At 33.2% G+C, this 16,449-nt stretch overlaps 2 protein-coding genes across 4 annotated transcripts in view; one reads left to right on the top strand and one right to left on the bottom strand.

Annotated features, from left to right (window-relative positions):
- The window catches only part of Fhos (Formin homology 2 domain containing), a 510,750-nt gene that overhangs the window by 435,086 nt on the left and 59,215 nt on the right, over window positions 1-16,449 (bottom strand). The window lies entirely within an intron of this gene.
- LOC142329342 (uncharacterized) lies at window positions 10,558-14,505 on the top strand. Its single transcript, XM_075373830.1, has 2 exons — window positions 10,558-10,895; window positions 10,984-14,505. The coding sequence occupies exons 1-2, from the start codon at window positions 10,726-10,728 to the stop codon at window positions 13,436-13,438; spliced, it is 2,625 nt and encodes an 874-aa protein (XP_075229945.1). The 5' UTR covers window positions 10,558-10,725; the 3' UTR covers window positions 13,439-14,505.

Below are 16,449 nucleotides of genomic sequence, written 5' to 3'. Positions count from 1 at the left end.
GGTGGCGTGGTAGTGTTTTGGACTTTAATCCGGAGGTACCGGCTCAAATCCCAAAGTAAGGCATAGCATTTTTTATACTTAATAATAATTTATACTAAATAAAAGTATGTATAAAAATAAAATTATAAAATAAAAGTATAATAATTTATACTTAATAATGTAGCTATGTAATTTTTTTATAATTAATAAAAGAATTACATAGCAACATAAGAAGGATTTATTTTTTTATCAGTTAGTTTTCTTGTAATATTTCATATAAAACCTTTAATCTCAAATAATATGAAAGTACGGATTTAAGTGTTCTAACCAACACCAAAATGTTGTTATATACAAGTTAATTAGAAATTAACGGGGTAAGTTTAAGATGGGTCATGATTTGTGGATTTTTCAGATTGCACAACATTTTTTAAATAACATCTTTTAAATAACAAAAGAAATGGAGTAATAACGAGGAAGACCACTGATAACCAATGCAAGATAATTCGTTAAAGCTACGTTAAGAAAAGCAGAGTGGAGGCCTGTTGCTATGACAACGCCGGCGCCGGTAGAGAATCTACGCATGTTGGTCATCCTCCTCCAGAAATCCAGCATTCTACTTTAAATAATACAAGTGACAAAGATTTTTATAAATTATCTTCTAAATCCTAAATAAATAACTGAACCGAATTTCATAAATATTAAGATTAAATGTATTTAAAGCATACGAGATTGACGTAGATAAAATACTAATACATTGAGAATAACGTTTATTTGAATTGTGTATGTAAATGTCGTAGCAATCAGATGATTTGGCAAACCTATCAGCTAATAATTTATTCTCTATAGGATTATTTAAATTTTTCAAGATGTAATTAAATAATTTAGTAAAATTATACCACAACGTGACGCTTTGTTGTAAATGAATTTTTAATATAAGTAAAATAAATGTACCAATAAAACAGTTAACAGTTAAAATATGCGAAATATGTTTGAATACGTATTCAACTTGAGTAAATAAAATTAAAATAAAAAATATTATTATATTTCAAAGTAAATGATTTCATTTTTTGTTACAAATAACTATTATAATCCCCTGAAAAAAAAAAATTCTGGTGAAGAATCTAAAAGGTTACCTCGGGAAATGAATGAAATAAAAAAGCATAGAAAATTGTAATCTCCTGCGAATTAAATTCGTTAAAATTTTTTCTTTTGTTATTGCCTTTTATTGGCTATCCTATCAGTGATGTATGCACAAACTTCTATTTGAAATATTTATTGATCTTGATTCGAGGTTAATAAAAAATCATATAAAATCAAACATCAAAAATATCTACTATAACTATATTTATCTCCCTACGAAAAAAAGAAATAGTTTATATAAATTATTTTTGACACATAACGGTGCACTGGTAGTACGTATTATTTTCTATTTTTGGCTCGAACTTCTTGGCATTAATTTTTGGTACACCAAATGGCGTACCTCTAGTGATGATTGTAACCAGGTCATCTGGATTACATTACATTTTTTGTAATCTTTCTTACCTCTGGCCATGAATCTAACCGGTTTTTAATTTTAGTTAGAATTCGGATAGAAATATGTTAATTCTATATTATACTATTTTTTCTATATAATTAACTAATTATATTATTTTGGTAGTGTATATTTCAATCTGAAAAGAAACTGGCCACTCTACTTCATAATTTCTTGTCTAATAAACTACTTTAACAATTCCTAGGCTTTATATATCAATTAATGATCATTTTTTTAGAAGTTAAATCAGGTTACGGATTAATGGTTATACGTTCTTCAAAAGTTTTTCGCGAGAAATTTACTGGAATAAAAAGATATGTAGAAATATTTGTCTGCAGTGAAGAAACAAGGACAATAGAAAAGTCAAAAAAGCACACAATAGAAACCTTAGAAATGAAGTTTTTAGATAAAAATAGGTTTTAAGAATTTATGGCAGAAACCTCTACAAAGAAAAACGTCAAAAATTACGTCATAAATTAAAGCAACCAAGATTTATAAATTCGGTTCTAGAAGGAAGTACAGAGTATAAAATTAGTAAAGGAAGATAAAAATTAGAATACATTAAACAGATAATTAGAAAAGTAGGACGAAAGAGACATTGTCGAGTCAAATTGGATATAAAAAGAGGGATGGAACGGATCAAATAATTTATACTGTAGAAAACTAAATGATTATCTATTATTATATAACAAAACATACTGCTGTGAAACACGATAAAAACCTTATCAGTTATTCACTATGGTTGTAAATGTATATATATTTATAGCATTTTAGGGGTGCATTAAGGTTATTCAGAAAGGAATTTTTTCCTTTCCTTTGATAATTATCTTATTTATTTTCTTATTTCTTATTTAATTCGTTTAACTGTTTAGCATCATCAAACGAAAAAATTCAGTTTTTTAAACGACAAAATATTTTTATAACTTATTAAAAATGAAATTTAAAAATCCAAAATATCAATGTAAAGGGCAGAAACTTCATTTTTATTCAAAAAACCTATACATAAATAAATACCTTAATGTCTACAGATTTACGATATAAACTAACGTATTTAATTTTCATTAAATTAAAATACAATTAAATTATCTTGTTCTTCATCAAGTTCATTTCGGTTTCAAATAAATGCGTACAGAGCTCTTCAGATATAGCACTTAAAAATCATTAATTCCTTTGAGAATATTTGAAATTAGTTTCGAGTATTCGAAAAAATTTAACTATATCTTTAATATTACTGTTCATGACATTCTATTTTCAAAGCGTAAGTTTAAGTATGAAATGGGAATTAATCCACCATGACTGAAAGAAAACGGTTTTAAAGAGAGATAGATGTTAAAATTATATTTTTATTGAAATTTCCAGCTTTTAACTAATTTTTTCATGAGAAATCGCGCCTACCCTCCTTACTGCCAAAGAATCCTTTTTTTGACATAATTAAATGTCTATAATCTGCTTCCTAGGAACAATGGATAGATTGGGTTTAATAATTTATAACCGAGCTGAAGTAGAGAAAGACTAACAGCAATTAACTCCTCCGTGGTCCGTTTTATTCTGGCATCCTGTAACAACTACCCGATGGATTACAAGATGAATTTTTTTGTAACGTATGAAAAATATCATAGTATTCGAACCTAGAACTTCCGGATGAAATGAAGACACTCCACGGAGATTGGCAACCAGTGAATTTAAGACAGTACTAAAAAGTGTCTTCAACAAATAATTAATTATATTTTTATTTTATTATTTTTTTTCATTGTAAACATTTTTAAAAAATGATATAGAGTATCTCGAAATGGATTGAGATTCTAAATTTGCCGTCATTTTTTTCGCGGTATAAAACTAGAGTAGAGGTTTTTATATGTTGTTATCAGTAAACATGAGATTAAATTATGGAATATTTCACACATGAATAACATGTAGAAATTGTAAAAATTCACCTTAAAGATGTGAAATATTACGGAAACTGTTCGCAAATCTCGTACTTGTTTTAGTTATCATAACGTACCTTCTCCTAACACCGTAAATTAAATCAACAAATTTGAATCAACCGGTTCAGTTATAAACAAAAAAAGTAATGGCCGCCCTCGTACAATTCATTCGAATGAAATCGTAGCCGGTTAATGAAATTGTTAAAGAAAATCCTTCCATATCAATCCGTCATTGCAGTCAACAATTAAGCATTTCCAGAAGCTCTCTTCAACGAATTTTGACAAAAGATTTACATTTGTTCGCTTACAAAATTTAGTTGACACAACCGCTGAAACCACAAGATCATGCAAATCGTCGAGCGTTCGCAAATTGGATTTTGAGTTTTCGAAAAAGAAATCATCTTTAACGATAAGACACATTTTCTTTTTACCGGCTTTGTCAATAAACAAAAGTGATAAATTTTGAATCACAGAATCCAAAAAAGATTGAAGAACATCCTATTCATCCTCGAGAGGTCACAGTTTGGTGGGGATTTTGGGCTTGGGGATTGATTAAACCTTACTTCTTCGAAAATGAAAATGCAGTTACCATTATTGAAGTTTGATATCGTGAGATAATTTCAAATTTTTATGGCCTAAAATTAATGATATGAATGTGGAATACATGTGGTTTTAACAAGATTGTGCAACACGCCACACTGCCAATGAAGCCAAGCAGTTATTACAAGGAAGATTTAATGGTCAATTTATCTCGCAGCGAGATGATGTGAATTAATTTGCAAGTAGTACTTTATCACTACACCACCATCGCCGCTTGAATTTAAAGCCAGTTATTTTTACATGGATTTGAATACTAGATCGTGGATACCGGTGTTCTTTGGTGGTTGGGTTTCAATTAACCACACATCTCAGGAATGGTCGAACTGAGAATGTACAAGACTACACTTCATTTACACTCATACATATCATCCTTATTCATCCTCTGAAGAATTATCTAAACGGTAGTTACCGGAGGCTAAACAGGAAAAAGAGATGATGTGAACTGGCCGTCAAGATGACAACACTGTTGGACTTTTTTTTCTGGGGTTATTTTAAGGATAAAGTGTACATCAATAAACGATAAACAATTGAGGACTTCAAAGAAGAGATTCGACACAATATTGCCGATATTTCTCAGCAATTATATCAACATGTTTTGGAAAATTTTGTCAAAAGATTGTACATGTGAAATGAAGGCCGGGGCTCATTCGTCATATGTTTTCTGTCACACATAATCTCCATGATGCTGCTTTCTAATAAAGCAAAAATACTATCAATTATCAAATAAAAAATGTGTTTAATTAAAAATTAATGTATCAGCTCGTTTTGGGATACCCTTTACTTTAGTGGGGGAAAAAAATTATTAAATTTAAATTATGTTACAATTTTAATATTTAAATATCAACCAAAAATGTTATAAGAGTATTTATTTATTTTTTAATCTCAGCAAAGATTCTATAAATTTTACATTAAATTCACAAATGACCTCTATGTTTTATTAACTGCATACATTTATATTAAAATAAAAGAAGAAAATATTCGTAAACTTGAAATAACTTTAATGAAGGTTTTTAAATAAAATAATTTATGTAAAACTGCCCACACAGTTAAAAATTATTACTTTCAGTCATTACTACTATTAACAATCGTAAAATAGTATTAATTATTTTCATTTAGAATTTTGAACGTAAAACAAAATTACATCCAACAGGTGATCAGTTTGAAATTATGTTTCTTTGTTTTGTATGTTTTTTTTGTTTTGACTGAAAATAAATATTATATGATGACGCCATTTTTTAACATAAACCGAAAGAAACAGTTGTAAACTAGAAGAAAAATGAGTTATTTTATTGTATTAAATTTGGTAAACGACTAATGCAATTTGGCATGAACTAAACTGAGACACCCACAGAGAGCATAAATAATTTAAAAAAAAAAGAGAGAACTAGTGTTTACACACGAGCACTTATGGAGGCCAGTTAACTACCATTAGTCTTACTGAGGTTTCTTTAAACATATAAAAATAATAAGAAAAAGAAAGAAAATTACGTCATACCCGTCAAAATATATGATGAAACAATAAATTAGTATTCATAAGTTTTATAAGATATTTTGGAAGAAAAATAAATCTATTTTTACTTCCTTGTACGAAGTAAAGGAAATAATATGATCGCGAAAAATTTCGGTTTTCAGATTTCAACGGAAATATCCATTCTGACCATCCCTGAATCCATTTGGACTGGTTTCGGCGTGACGTCTGTACGTACGTACGTATGTATCTCACATAATTATAAACGATTAGCTGTAGAATGTTGAAATTTTGGGTTTAGGACTATTGTAACATCTAATTGTGCAGCTCCCCTTTTGATTGCAATCGACTGGACGAGAAGTGTCCAAAAAATCCCAAAATCTAAGAAATTTGGATTTGGAATTTTTTTTAACTGCAGTAATAAGCCCTCATTGAGAGCTTTTCAACGATATATCACTTATTTAGTACGATATCACGATTTTAGTACTTATTTTAATTGGTTCCAGAGTAACAGCCAAAAGAAATTAGTTTTAACTAATGAAATATTCGGGTCTTAAAATGGAAAGGCACATCGGTTCGAATCCGACTTCATCTCCTTTTTTAACTTTTTTTTTGTTAACTTAAATATATTGATTTATTAATAATTATTAGTCTCTGATTGTAAAATAATTTTACAATAAATAATAATTCAATAATAAGAATAAAAAAAAAGAAAAAATCAGAAGTTATTAGTGAAATAAAATTTTATGTACTTTAAATGTGTATATGTAATTTAAAAGGCGTACAAGGAAGTCAGTCATGTAGTGTCCACATCAGACTTATTTTTTTTTAATTATGCACAAAAGCATAAGGAATATTTTTTATTAGTACATCCAGTAAAAATTAAAACATAATTCTGAAATTATAAAAAAGTAACTTCCTTAATTTCTATAAAATTTAAAGAATTACATATTAAACTTCTTTTATTAACAATAATTTTTCTCTACGCAAAGCAATCTATAAAATAATTACTTTTTTATGGAAGAAAACTTCAGGCTAAATATTGTAAAATAAAATTCGTCGGTTTATAAATGTTTAGTGAACAAAGGAACGTAAATAATAGTACGACTATGCAATCTAATTTAATCAGCTAATTCATGAACTTGAAAAAAAATTTCATGAATATTCCAATAATTAATTATTAACTAAAGTTGTAGAAAATTTAAAAAATACTAAAAACTAAATAGTAAAGTTATATTTCTTCAAATAAAATATAATTGAATTAAAGTGGAGACAGACAAAAAAAGAGAGAGAAAGAAAAGACCACATCAGGTCACAACCAGTCTGAAGCTAAAATTACAGGGGCAATATTGTGAATTGAATTTCAACGATAAATGGGCAAACAATTCAATGTTTAAACATGGATTTCAATTATTATAATTATTTTCCAATACAATCAACTTTTTACACTGTTTAATGATTAAGATCCATCAATCGGGTACAAATTTCCTTAAATCAAATTATACGCATTTTGAATCTGTAATTTAACTGCTAGCCCCAATCTTAATTTTTACTTTCTCATCTAGCGCTACAGTAAAGCTACAGCTGTAGAAGGGAAAGTATGGTAATCGATTCAATTTGGGCATATGCGGTTTTCACAGGATCTTGACGTTTTGATACCTAGGAATCCAAAAAACCGAGTGGAAGTTTTCCGGAAGTTCATATCTACGTGTATGTGTTTGGTATCGCCCTCTAAATCAATTTATACCCTCAGAACTACTCGACCGATATTTATCAAACTTGGTTAGATTACTTGTATATATTGATGTCACTGATGTCATTAAATTTTCAACTTAAAAGGTCAAGGGATTGAGGCTGTAGAGCAAGTCATCCTCAGTATCTCGAGATTTCGCCTAATTAAGGTCTTATTTTTTAGGCAAATTTGTTAACAATTAAAAAATAATATTCTGCAAAAAATGTTTTTTTTTTGTGCAAAATCGCAATAATTAGAGCACCCCAAAAAATGTTCTAAACTATGGCTAAGTGGGTATACTGAATCAATAGTAGTCCTTGTCACCACAAGAAGCGCTAGTGTAGCACTGACGTGCTACATTAAGTTGTGTGTGTAAGCCGCGCCACGGAAAATTCCTACAACTGTGTTGCCAGCTTTTTTTATTGACTAAGAAATTTTTAAGATAGTCGCGGAATCAAGGTTTTCTATGAGAGTACTTTTCACGGTATAATCACTTAAGTAAAATCCAAAAAAATACAATGAAATTGTAAAACTTACGGTAAGAGTCTCGCAGATATAATTTCTTACGCTCAAAACATAAAAATTTCGGTAATATTCATTTATATGTAATACATATCGCATTTACAGAAATAATACGACTCTTATGATTATTCGTTGTTTAATAAATGAAATCGGGCCGGTAAGAGTTTTGGACAAATTTTTCTATTTTTTGCTTATTATATGGAACGCTAGTAGTACGGAAATGGTGGTACGGCGTCAAAAATGACGTCATTCCAAGATGGCGGCTGTCCGCCATCTTGGATTCCAAGATGGCGGCCGTCCACCATCTTGGAAACGTCACTTCTGACGTCACTAATTCAAGATGGCTGTGGTCAGCCATCTTGGATTGTGACGTCATTGACGCCGGTACCCCGTCAGTGTTGCCAACTTGATTTATTTTATGTCGACAGCGAGTCAGTGTTACCAACTTGATTTATTTTTTGTTGACATGTTTATATATTGAAAGAATATTTCAAAGGTTGGTATCACTGTTGTGTGGCGGTCGATTTGAATTAAATAAATAATATTTAAAGTGAAAAAAAATTCTGTCGGCTAGAGGATTCGAACCCGGTCATGACGGGACGCGACCGACTGACGCCTTAAACCAATCGGCTGCGGTGACTCCCTGATGTAATGAGTGAAAAATGTTCTACGTAAGCTGTGAATTTTAACGTAACATCAGTCTGTACACACACACACACACACACACACAAACACACATGCACACACACACACGCGCACACACATACATATATATATACACAAGTGAATATAGACATACCTCGAGGATGATCCTGGTCGTCCAGGCGATGACGTCGGGAGGCGTAACCTCGAAGGAGAGAGGTTCTCGTCGTAGATCGTGCACCGGGAGGCGGTGGCGGCGATGTCTGCTGCGACACACAAACACACACGCACACACACACAAGTGAATTTAGACGTACCTCGAGGATGATCCTGGTCGTCCAGGCGATGGCGTCGGGAGGCGTTACCGCGACGGAGAGAGGTTCTCGTCGTGGATCGTGCACCGGGAGGCGGTGGCGGCTGTGTTTGCGTGCGTGCGTCAGCGGAGTGACGTAGAGGTGTTTACCGTGCGAGATGCGGCGCTCGACTGAAGAATTGTGGGACCGACGTGGTCTGAAGTTGTCCGATTGACCAATCGCAGCGTTGGAATTCGAATCGGCGCATGCGCACTAGCCGTTAGTGCGTACGTGCCCACACATCTGCTTATCAACATCCGCAATCGGTATTCCAAGAATCGACAATTAATATTTATTTTAATTGCTTAACAACATCTGGTTGAGCCAATTATTTTTTCTTATCAAAGCCATAAATTATTATTATCAATATTTATTTTAATTGCTTAACAACATCTGGTTGAGTCAATTATTTTTCTTATCAAAGCCATAAATTATTTTTATTTTAAGTTCTTATCTACTAATCACATCCGGTCGAGCCAATTATTTCTTATCAACGCTATAAATAATTTTTTATTGTTATCGTCATTATAATTAATTCCGCGAATTGAGCCAATTATTTTTTTATCAAAGCCATAAAATATTCTTATCGTCACGAAAAATAATTCCAAGAATCGTATTTGCTATGGTACAGTAATATTAATACACACATAGCCACCGTTTCTATACCATCGTTGCAGTCTCCGATACACGATTGCCTATCCTGCCCCTTCCCTCTTCATTTTCTCTCTTCTCTCTTTCGAGCCGTTTTTGTATATGAATCGGCGCATGCGCACTAGCCGTTAGTGCGCACGTGCGAACTGGAACGTCGTCTCTAATAAGAGCGGATGCGATAAGGAAAATTTTTTTTTTTTTTTAATAATTAAAACCACAAGCCAATTATTTTTTTTTTTTGTTCTTATCGACACGATAAATAATTCCACGAATCGTATTTATTTTAATTTCTTATCTATAACTTGCGTTGGTTAAATCCGGTTGTGTTTGTATATAAGTGAAAAAATTTGTGTAATTTCATCATTCGCAATCTGTTATTGAAAGTGAATACATCGATCGCAGAGAGATCATTTGATTTCATCATTCGCAATCTGTTATTGAAAGTGAATACATCGATCGGAGAGAGATCATTACATTTTCATCTTAATTAGCAAGGTAAGTTTTACTTTAATTAATTAAAAAAATAAATACTAATGGAACAGTATGGTATTATCAAATAACTTTCAATCAAATCAAGAAGAATTATTTAATTAAATTTTTAAAAAATACTTTATAAATTAAAAAAATTAATACTTTTAAATAATTAAAATAAATACAATTAAAAAATACTGTATACAATTAAAATAAATACAATAAAAAATACTTTTAAACAAATAAAATAAATAATATATATAATGAAAAAAATTTCATCTTAATTAGCAAGGTAAGTTTTACTTTAATTAATTAAAAAAATAAATACTAATGGAACAGTATGGTATTATCAAATAACTTTCAATCAAATCAAAAAAAAAATATTTAATTAAATTAAAAAAAAAAAAAATAAATTAAAAAAAAATTAATACTTTTAAACAAGTAAAATAAATACAATTAAAAAATAATTTATACAATTAAAATAAATACAATAAAAAATACTTTTAAACAAATAAAATATATAATGAAAAAAATAAATACTAATGGAACAGTATGGTATTATCAAATAACTTTCAATCAAATCAAATCAAATAAATTATTTAATTAAATTTAAAAAAATACTTTATAACTTAAAAAAAAATAAATACTTTCAAACAATTAAAATAAATACAATTAAAAAAATACTTTATACAATTAAAATAAATACAATAAAAAATACTTTTAAACAAATAAAATAAATAATATATATAATGAAAAACATTTCTTCTTCTTCTGTTATTCACTGAAACACACAAAAAAAAACAATGTTACGATATATGTTATTTTAATTTGTTTCAGATATTACAAAAAAAATGGTATCACCGGTAGTTATCCACGCAATAAATAACAACGTCATCCGTCTTCGATGGGACCTGTCTGACTCTGAGGAGATGTATCTCCTTTCAACTCTTCTACGGTATCAGAAGAACATCCTGAACTGTTTGAAGGAAGAAGGCAGACGCTTTGATGGCAACATAAAATGGTAATTAAAAAAAAACGTTAATATTTTTTGTAAATACTGTTTTTTTTTAAAGTAGTCAATATGTACTAAAATTATTCTGTTTCTACAGGTACGTTGCAGCAAATGTTGAATTGATGAAGCGGACACATCTGGAAGACGGAGTAGAAACAACATTCATCAATTTGTACTTGCATGGAAAAACTAGAACGGTGATAAATTTGGACGATAACACCAACGTTGTTGAAGAATCATGGATAGAATCAGTGGAGAAAATTATAGAGACACTAACCAAATTCATCAACAACGGCAGCGGATGGGTAATGAATAAAATAATTTATATTGATTTAAATATTATCCGTTACCGTCCGTTATATGGCGCCTCTAGCACATTTATAAAAACACCAAAAAAACTTGTAAAAAGAGAGGCAATAGTTAATGTAAAAAATCCGCATGATGAAAAATGTTTCCTATGGTCCGTACTAGCATACCTGCATGACCAACCAGGTCGTAACTATCGTCAGAGTTGGTATGCACGCTTTGAACATGAAATTAACATGAACGGGATATCATATCCAGTAAAGGTTAAAGACATTGATCGCTTCGAGGTGTTGAACCCCACAATAAGCATCAATGTTTACGGCTATGAGGAAGATAACGATCGCGTGTACCCGGTGCGTGTTACCGAAAACCGCGATCGTACCCACTGCATACACCTATTGCTGCTTGCAGGGGAGACGAGAGATAAATTTCACTACTGCCTTATAAATACCAAACCAGGTAAAAATGGGCTATCTCGTCTCCTTTCAGGTCTTACAAAACATGGTGGTAGCAGCCAATATTGCCCTTACTGTTTGCACCGTTTCAGTTCATCAGACCCACATGTCGCTACACAAAACCTAAACCAACATTTGATCGAGTGTAAGCGACACGGTGCACAAAGGATAAGAGTACCCGATCCCGCTAAAGAAAAGGAATGCGTGATGAAGTTCAGGGACTACTCGTCCACACTACGCGTTCCGTATACAGTGTATGCAGACTTTGAATCATTTGTACATCCGATGGACACTGCCACCCCTAAACCCAACACTAGTTTTACCGATAAGGTAGCCCATCATCTTCCGTCCGGTTACGCCTATGTAATCGTCGACGAGGAAGGGGAGATTTGTGAAGGTCCTGTAGTCTACCGAGCGAGAACCGATGCTGAAAATATCGTTGAAAAGATGCTGGATGAATTGCTCGGTCACGCCGATAGATTGCACAAAATTATGATCACCGAAAAACCGATGGTGATGACTCCCGAAGACACTGAAACATTTCAAAGGGCTACCGAGTGTTTTCTTTGTCATTGTGAGTTGAACGACGATCGTGTACGTCATCACTCGCATACCACAGGACGGTTTCTCGGTGCATGTCATAACGAGTGCAATTTAAATTGTAAGCGCACCGAGCATATTCCAGTATTTTTTCATAACCTCCGCGGTTACGATAGTCATCATATAGTTCAAGCTCTGGGAAAATATAAGGACGATGTAAAAATAAACTGTATCGCCAACACATCCGAGCGATTACAGTCACTGTCTGTCGGTCCGTTGAGGTTCTTGGACTCTTTACAATTTCTTTCGTCATCGCTCGAAAAACTTGTGGAAAATCTTGTAAAAGATTGTCAGGACAAAGACACCGTATTTAAACGTCTCACAAACTGTTACCCGCTACCCGAGAAAAGAGATTGTTTAATCCGTAAAGGCGTTTACCCGTACGAGTACATGACCCATATAAACAAGTTTTTCGAAACCCAACTTCCACCACAGACGGCATTCTACAGTACGCTAAGAAGAGAGAACATAACGGACGATGATTACGTCCACGCTCAAAACGTGTGGGAATCGTTTGACTGCAATACGTTAGGCGATTACCACGATCTTTATCTTCTTAGCGACGTATTATTGTTGGCAGACGTCTTTGAAAATTTCCGAAGTACGTCTATGCAATATTACGGTTTGGACCCCTGTCACTTTTACTCCACCCCCCATTTCACGTGGAATGCCATGTTAAAATTTACCCGACAAAAATTGGAACTGTTGACCGACATAGATATGCATCTGTTTGTCGAAAAAGGAACACGAGGTGGTGTAGCCATGATTTCAAACAGGTACGCCAAGGCGAACAATCCCAACATTCCAGATCAGTATGACCCATCCGAACCCACATCCTGGGTTCAATATTACGATTGCAACAACCTTTACGGGACAGCCATGGTTGAGCCCTTGCCACACGCTAATTTTAGGTGGTTGAATACTGAAGAGATTGACAATCTCGATATTAACAGCGTTTGCGATCGTGGTGAAAAGGGCTACATCTTAGAAGTGGATCTTGAGTATCCACAAGAATTACACGATCGTCACAAGGATTACCCTCTTGCACCAGAACGATTAGTACCAACCGATGATATGCTGTCCCCCTATTTGAAGGACATAAAGAGATGTCCCGTAAAAAAATTAATGACTACATTGTACGACAAACAAAAATACGTTTTACATTACAGAAACCTAAAGTTGTACACTTGACTAGGACTGAAAGTGAAAAACATTCACAGAGTTCTGGAATTCTCCCAGTCGCCTTGGTTGAAACCGTACATCGACTTCAATACTGAAAAGCGTGCACAAGCACGAAACAGTTTTGAAAAGGACTTTTTTAAGTTGATGAACAACGCGGTGTACGGTAAGTCCTTAGAAAACGTACGAAACAGAATAGACTTCCAACTGGTCACTAACGAACGTAAATTGGATAAGGTGATTGCAAAACCGAGAGTTAAGGCTTGGTACATCTATAACAAGGATGTCGTTGGGGTAAATCTAAAGAAAACGGAGATATTCCTTAATCGTCCGATCTACATCGGATTTACCGTATTGGACATTAGCAAAATGATCATGTACGAATTCCACTATGACTACATGGTGGAAAAGTACGGTCATAATATAAATCTTCTAATGACCGATACGGACAGTCTGATGTATCATATCGTGACCGATAACGTTTACAACGATATTCTTCACGATATCGATCGGTTCGATACTTCAGATTACCCTCGCGATCACGCATGTTTTAGTAATACCAATAAGAAAAAACTTGGTAAATTCAAAGACGAAATGAATGGAAAAGCTATTCGTGAATTTGTCGGACTTCGTGCTAAGATGTATAGCATTCTCGAATTCGACAAGAAAGAGAAGAATGTAGCAAAGGGTATTCCTAGAGTATCCATTGCAAAGGATCTTAGACACGATCTGTACAAAAAAAGTCTTTTTAATGATTCCGTTACGTATACAAGCGCGTACGGAATCATAAGCACTTTGCACAATATATTTTCCATTAACAAGTCAAAGAAATCGCTTTCACCTTACGACGATAAACGTTACATATTAGAAAATAAAATCAACACAGTTCCATACGGACATTACAGTATAAACAAAAAGAAACGTAAACTCCCACCCAACAATAACGACAACACTCCGCAAAAAAGACCAAGAACCGTAAACGAAGTGCTCATAGCCCACGGTCATGACTATTGTAGACCAAGAACCGTAAACGAAACCCTAATAGCCCACGATCATGACTATTGTTAATTTTTTTTATCATGAGGATATATATTGCCTTTCTTTTATTTAAAATAAAACCATTATGTAATAAATTATTATAAGTGAAAAAAAAATTATATGTAAAAAATATGAAATAAAGTATATATCTAATAATATAAATGACTTTTTAAAATTATTACATAAATCACTTTTTTCAAAAAAATTGAATGTAAAAAAATATGAAATAAAGTATATATCTAATAATATAAAAACAAACACACACGAAATACGGTCAGTACAACAATGAACGTCAAGGCGTCAATAGCTAAAGAGCTCCATCGACAGGCGCGTCGAAACTACCCCACAAGACGCGTTGAACTTAAAGGTATTTCAGACCTATATCAAGCTGACCTTGTTGAGATGATACCGTATGCTAAATCGAACAAAGGTTATCGTTACATACTGACGATGATAAATTGTTTTTCTAAACTAGCATTTGCCGTACCGATTAAAACCAAAACCGGTACGGAGATCGCTAAAGCCCTCAAACCCATATTGGATAAACACAAGATGCGACATTTTCAAACCGATTTGGGTAAAGAGTTTTACAATCCGTCGGTTAAACGACTATTACAGTCGTACAATATAAATCACTATTCCACACATTCGGATAAAAAAGCGTCGATAGTCGAACGGTTTAATCGAACACTGAAAACGATGATGTGGAGAAATTTTACCGAACAAGGAACCTACAGGTGGTTAGAATTACTACCGAAATTGATCGCAAAATACAACAACACCAGTCACCGGACTATCGGAATGAAACCGAAAGATGTAAATAAGCGAAACCAAGCCGCTGTTTTACAGCGGTTAAATACGGTACTCTATCGAAAACCTACTTTACCGAAATACAATGTCGGCGATCGAGTGCGTATAAGCAAATTTAAAAAGACATTCGCCAAAGGATATCTACCGAATTGGACGAATGAAATATTTATCGTACATAAGGTACATGATAATACGCGTCCGTGTACTTACACGTTGATCGATGTTCACGGTGAGGTGGTGAGCGGTAAATTTTACGCTGAAGAGCTCACTAAAACTAACGTTACAAATAATGTTTATTTAGTCGAGAAATTCTTACGAAGAAAAGGCGATAGGCTATTTGTAAAGTGGCAAGGGTTCGATGGAAAACACAACAGTTGGATACATAAGGCGGATTTGGTGTAGTGAATCGATCAGTCATAAACATGAAGTTGGAACGTCAACAGGTCGGTAATATTACGCTAGAAAACTTCGACGAATATACAGGAGCCGGGTGTGGAGAGGGAAAAAGGACTCGTCATGGACCTCTTCTACCGAATACAATCAGATGTATTATCTGTGGACCGTCTAATTGCGGAAAAACAAATGTCCTATTCAACTTGCTGTTCTCACCGGACGGTTTACGATTCAGAAATATTTACGTGTTTTCTAAATCGCTGTACCAACCGAAATATAAGTTTCTAGAACAAGTCATGACTGGTGTCCCGGAGATCGGCTTTTTTGCATACTCAGAAAACGATCATGTGATGGCACCCGACGAAGCGGAACCGAACTCGATAATGATTTTCGACGATGTAGCTTGCGAAAAGCAACATAATATTCGCAAGTACTTTGCGATGGGGCGACACAACAACATCGATAGCTTTTATTTGACTCAGACATATTCCAGTGTCGGGAAACACCTTGTACGGGACAACGCAAATCTCCTTCTTATATTCAAACAAGACGATCTCAACTTACGTCACATATATCAAGATCATGTAAATACCGATATGAAATTCGATCGGTTTAAAAGTCTGTGTGGTGTTGCATGGAGAAAACCTCATGGATTTTTGGTTGTGGATAAGGAGAGCGATATCGACGGTGGACGATATAGAGTAGGCTTTGATGATTTTGTAAAAGAGATCAGTTGATAGTTGGTAACAATGGCAAGCATACACACCTACGAGGACGGAACA

This window comes from Lycorma delicatula, chromosome 8 (genome assembly GCF_047948215.1).
Source record: "Lycorma delicatula isolate Av1 chromosome 8, ASM4794821v1, whole genome shotgun sequence".
Classification (NCBI taxonomy): Eukaryota; Metazoa; Arthropoda; class Insecta; order Hemiptera; family Fulgoridae; genus Lycorma; species Lycorma delicatula.
The sequence above is the reverse complement of the archived record's forward strand: the minus strand, read 5'-3'. Positions and strand labels throughout refer to the sequence as shown.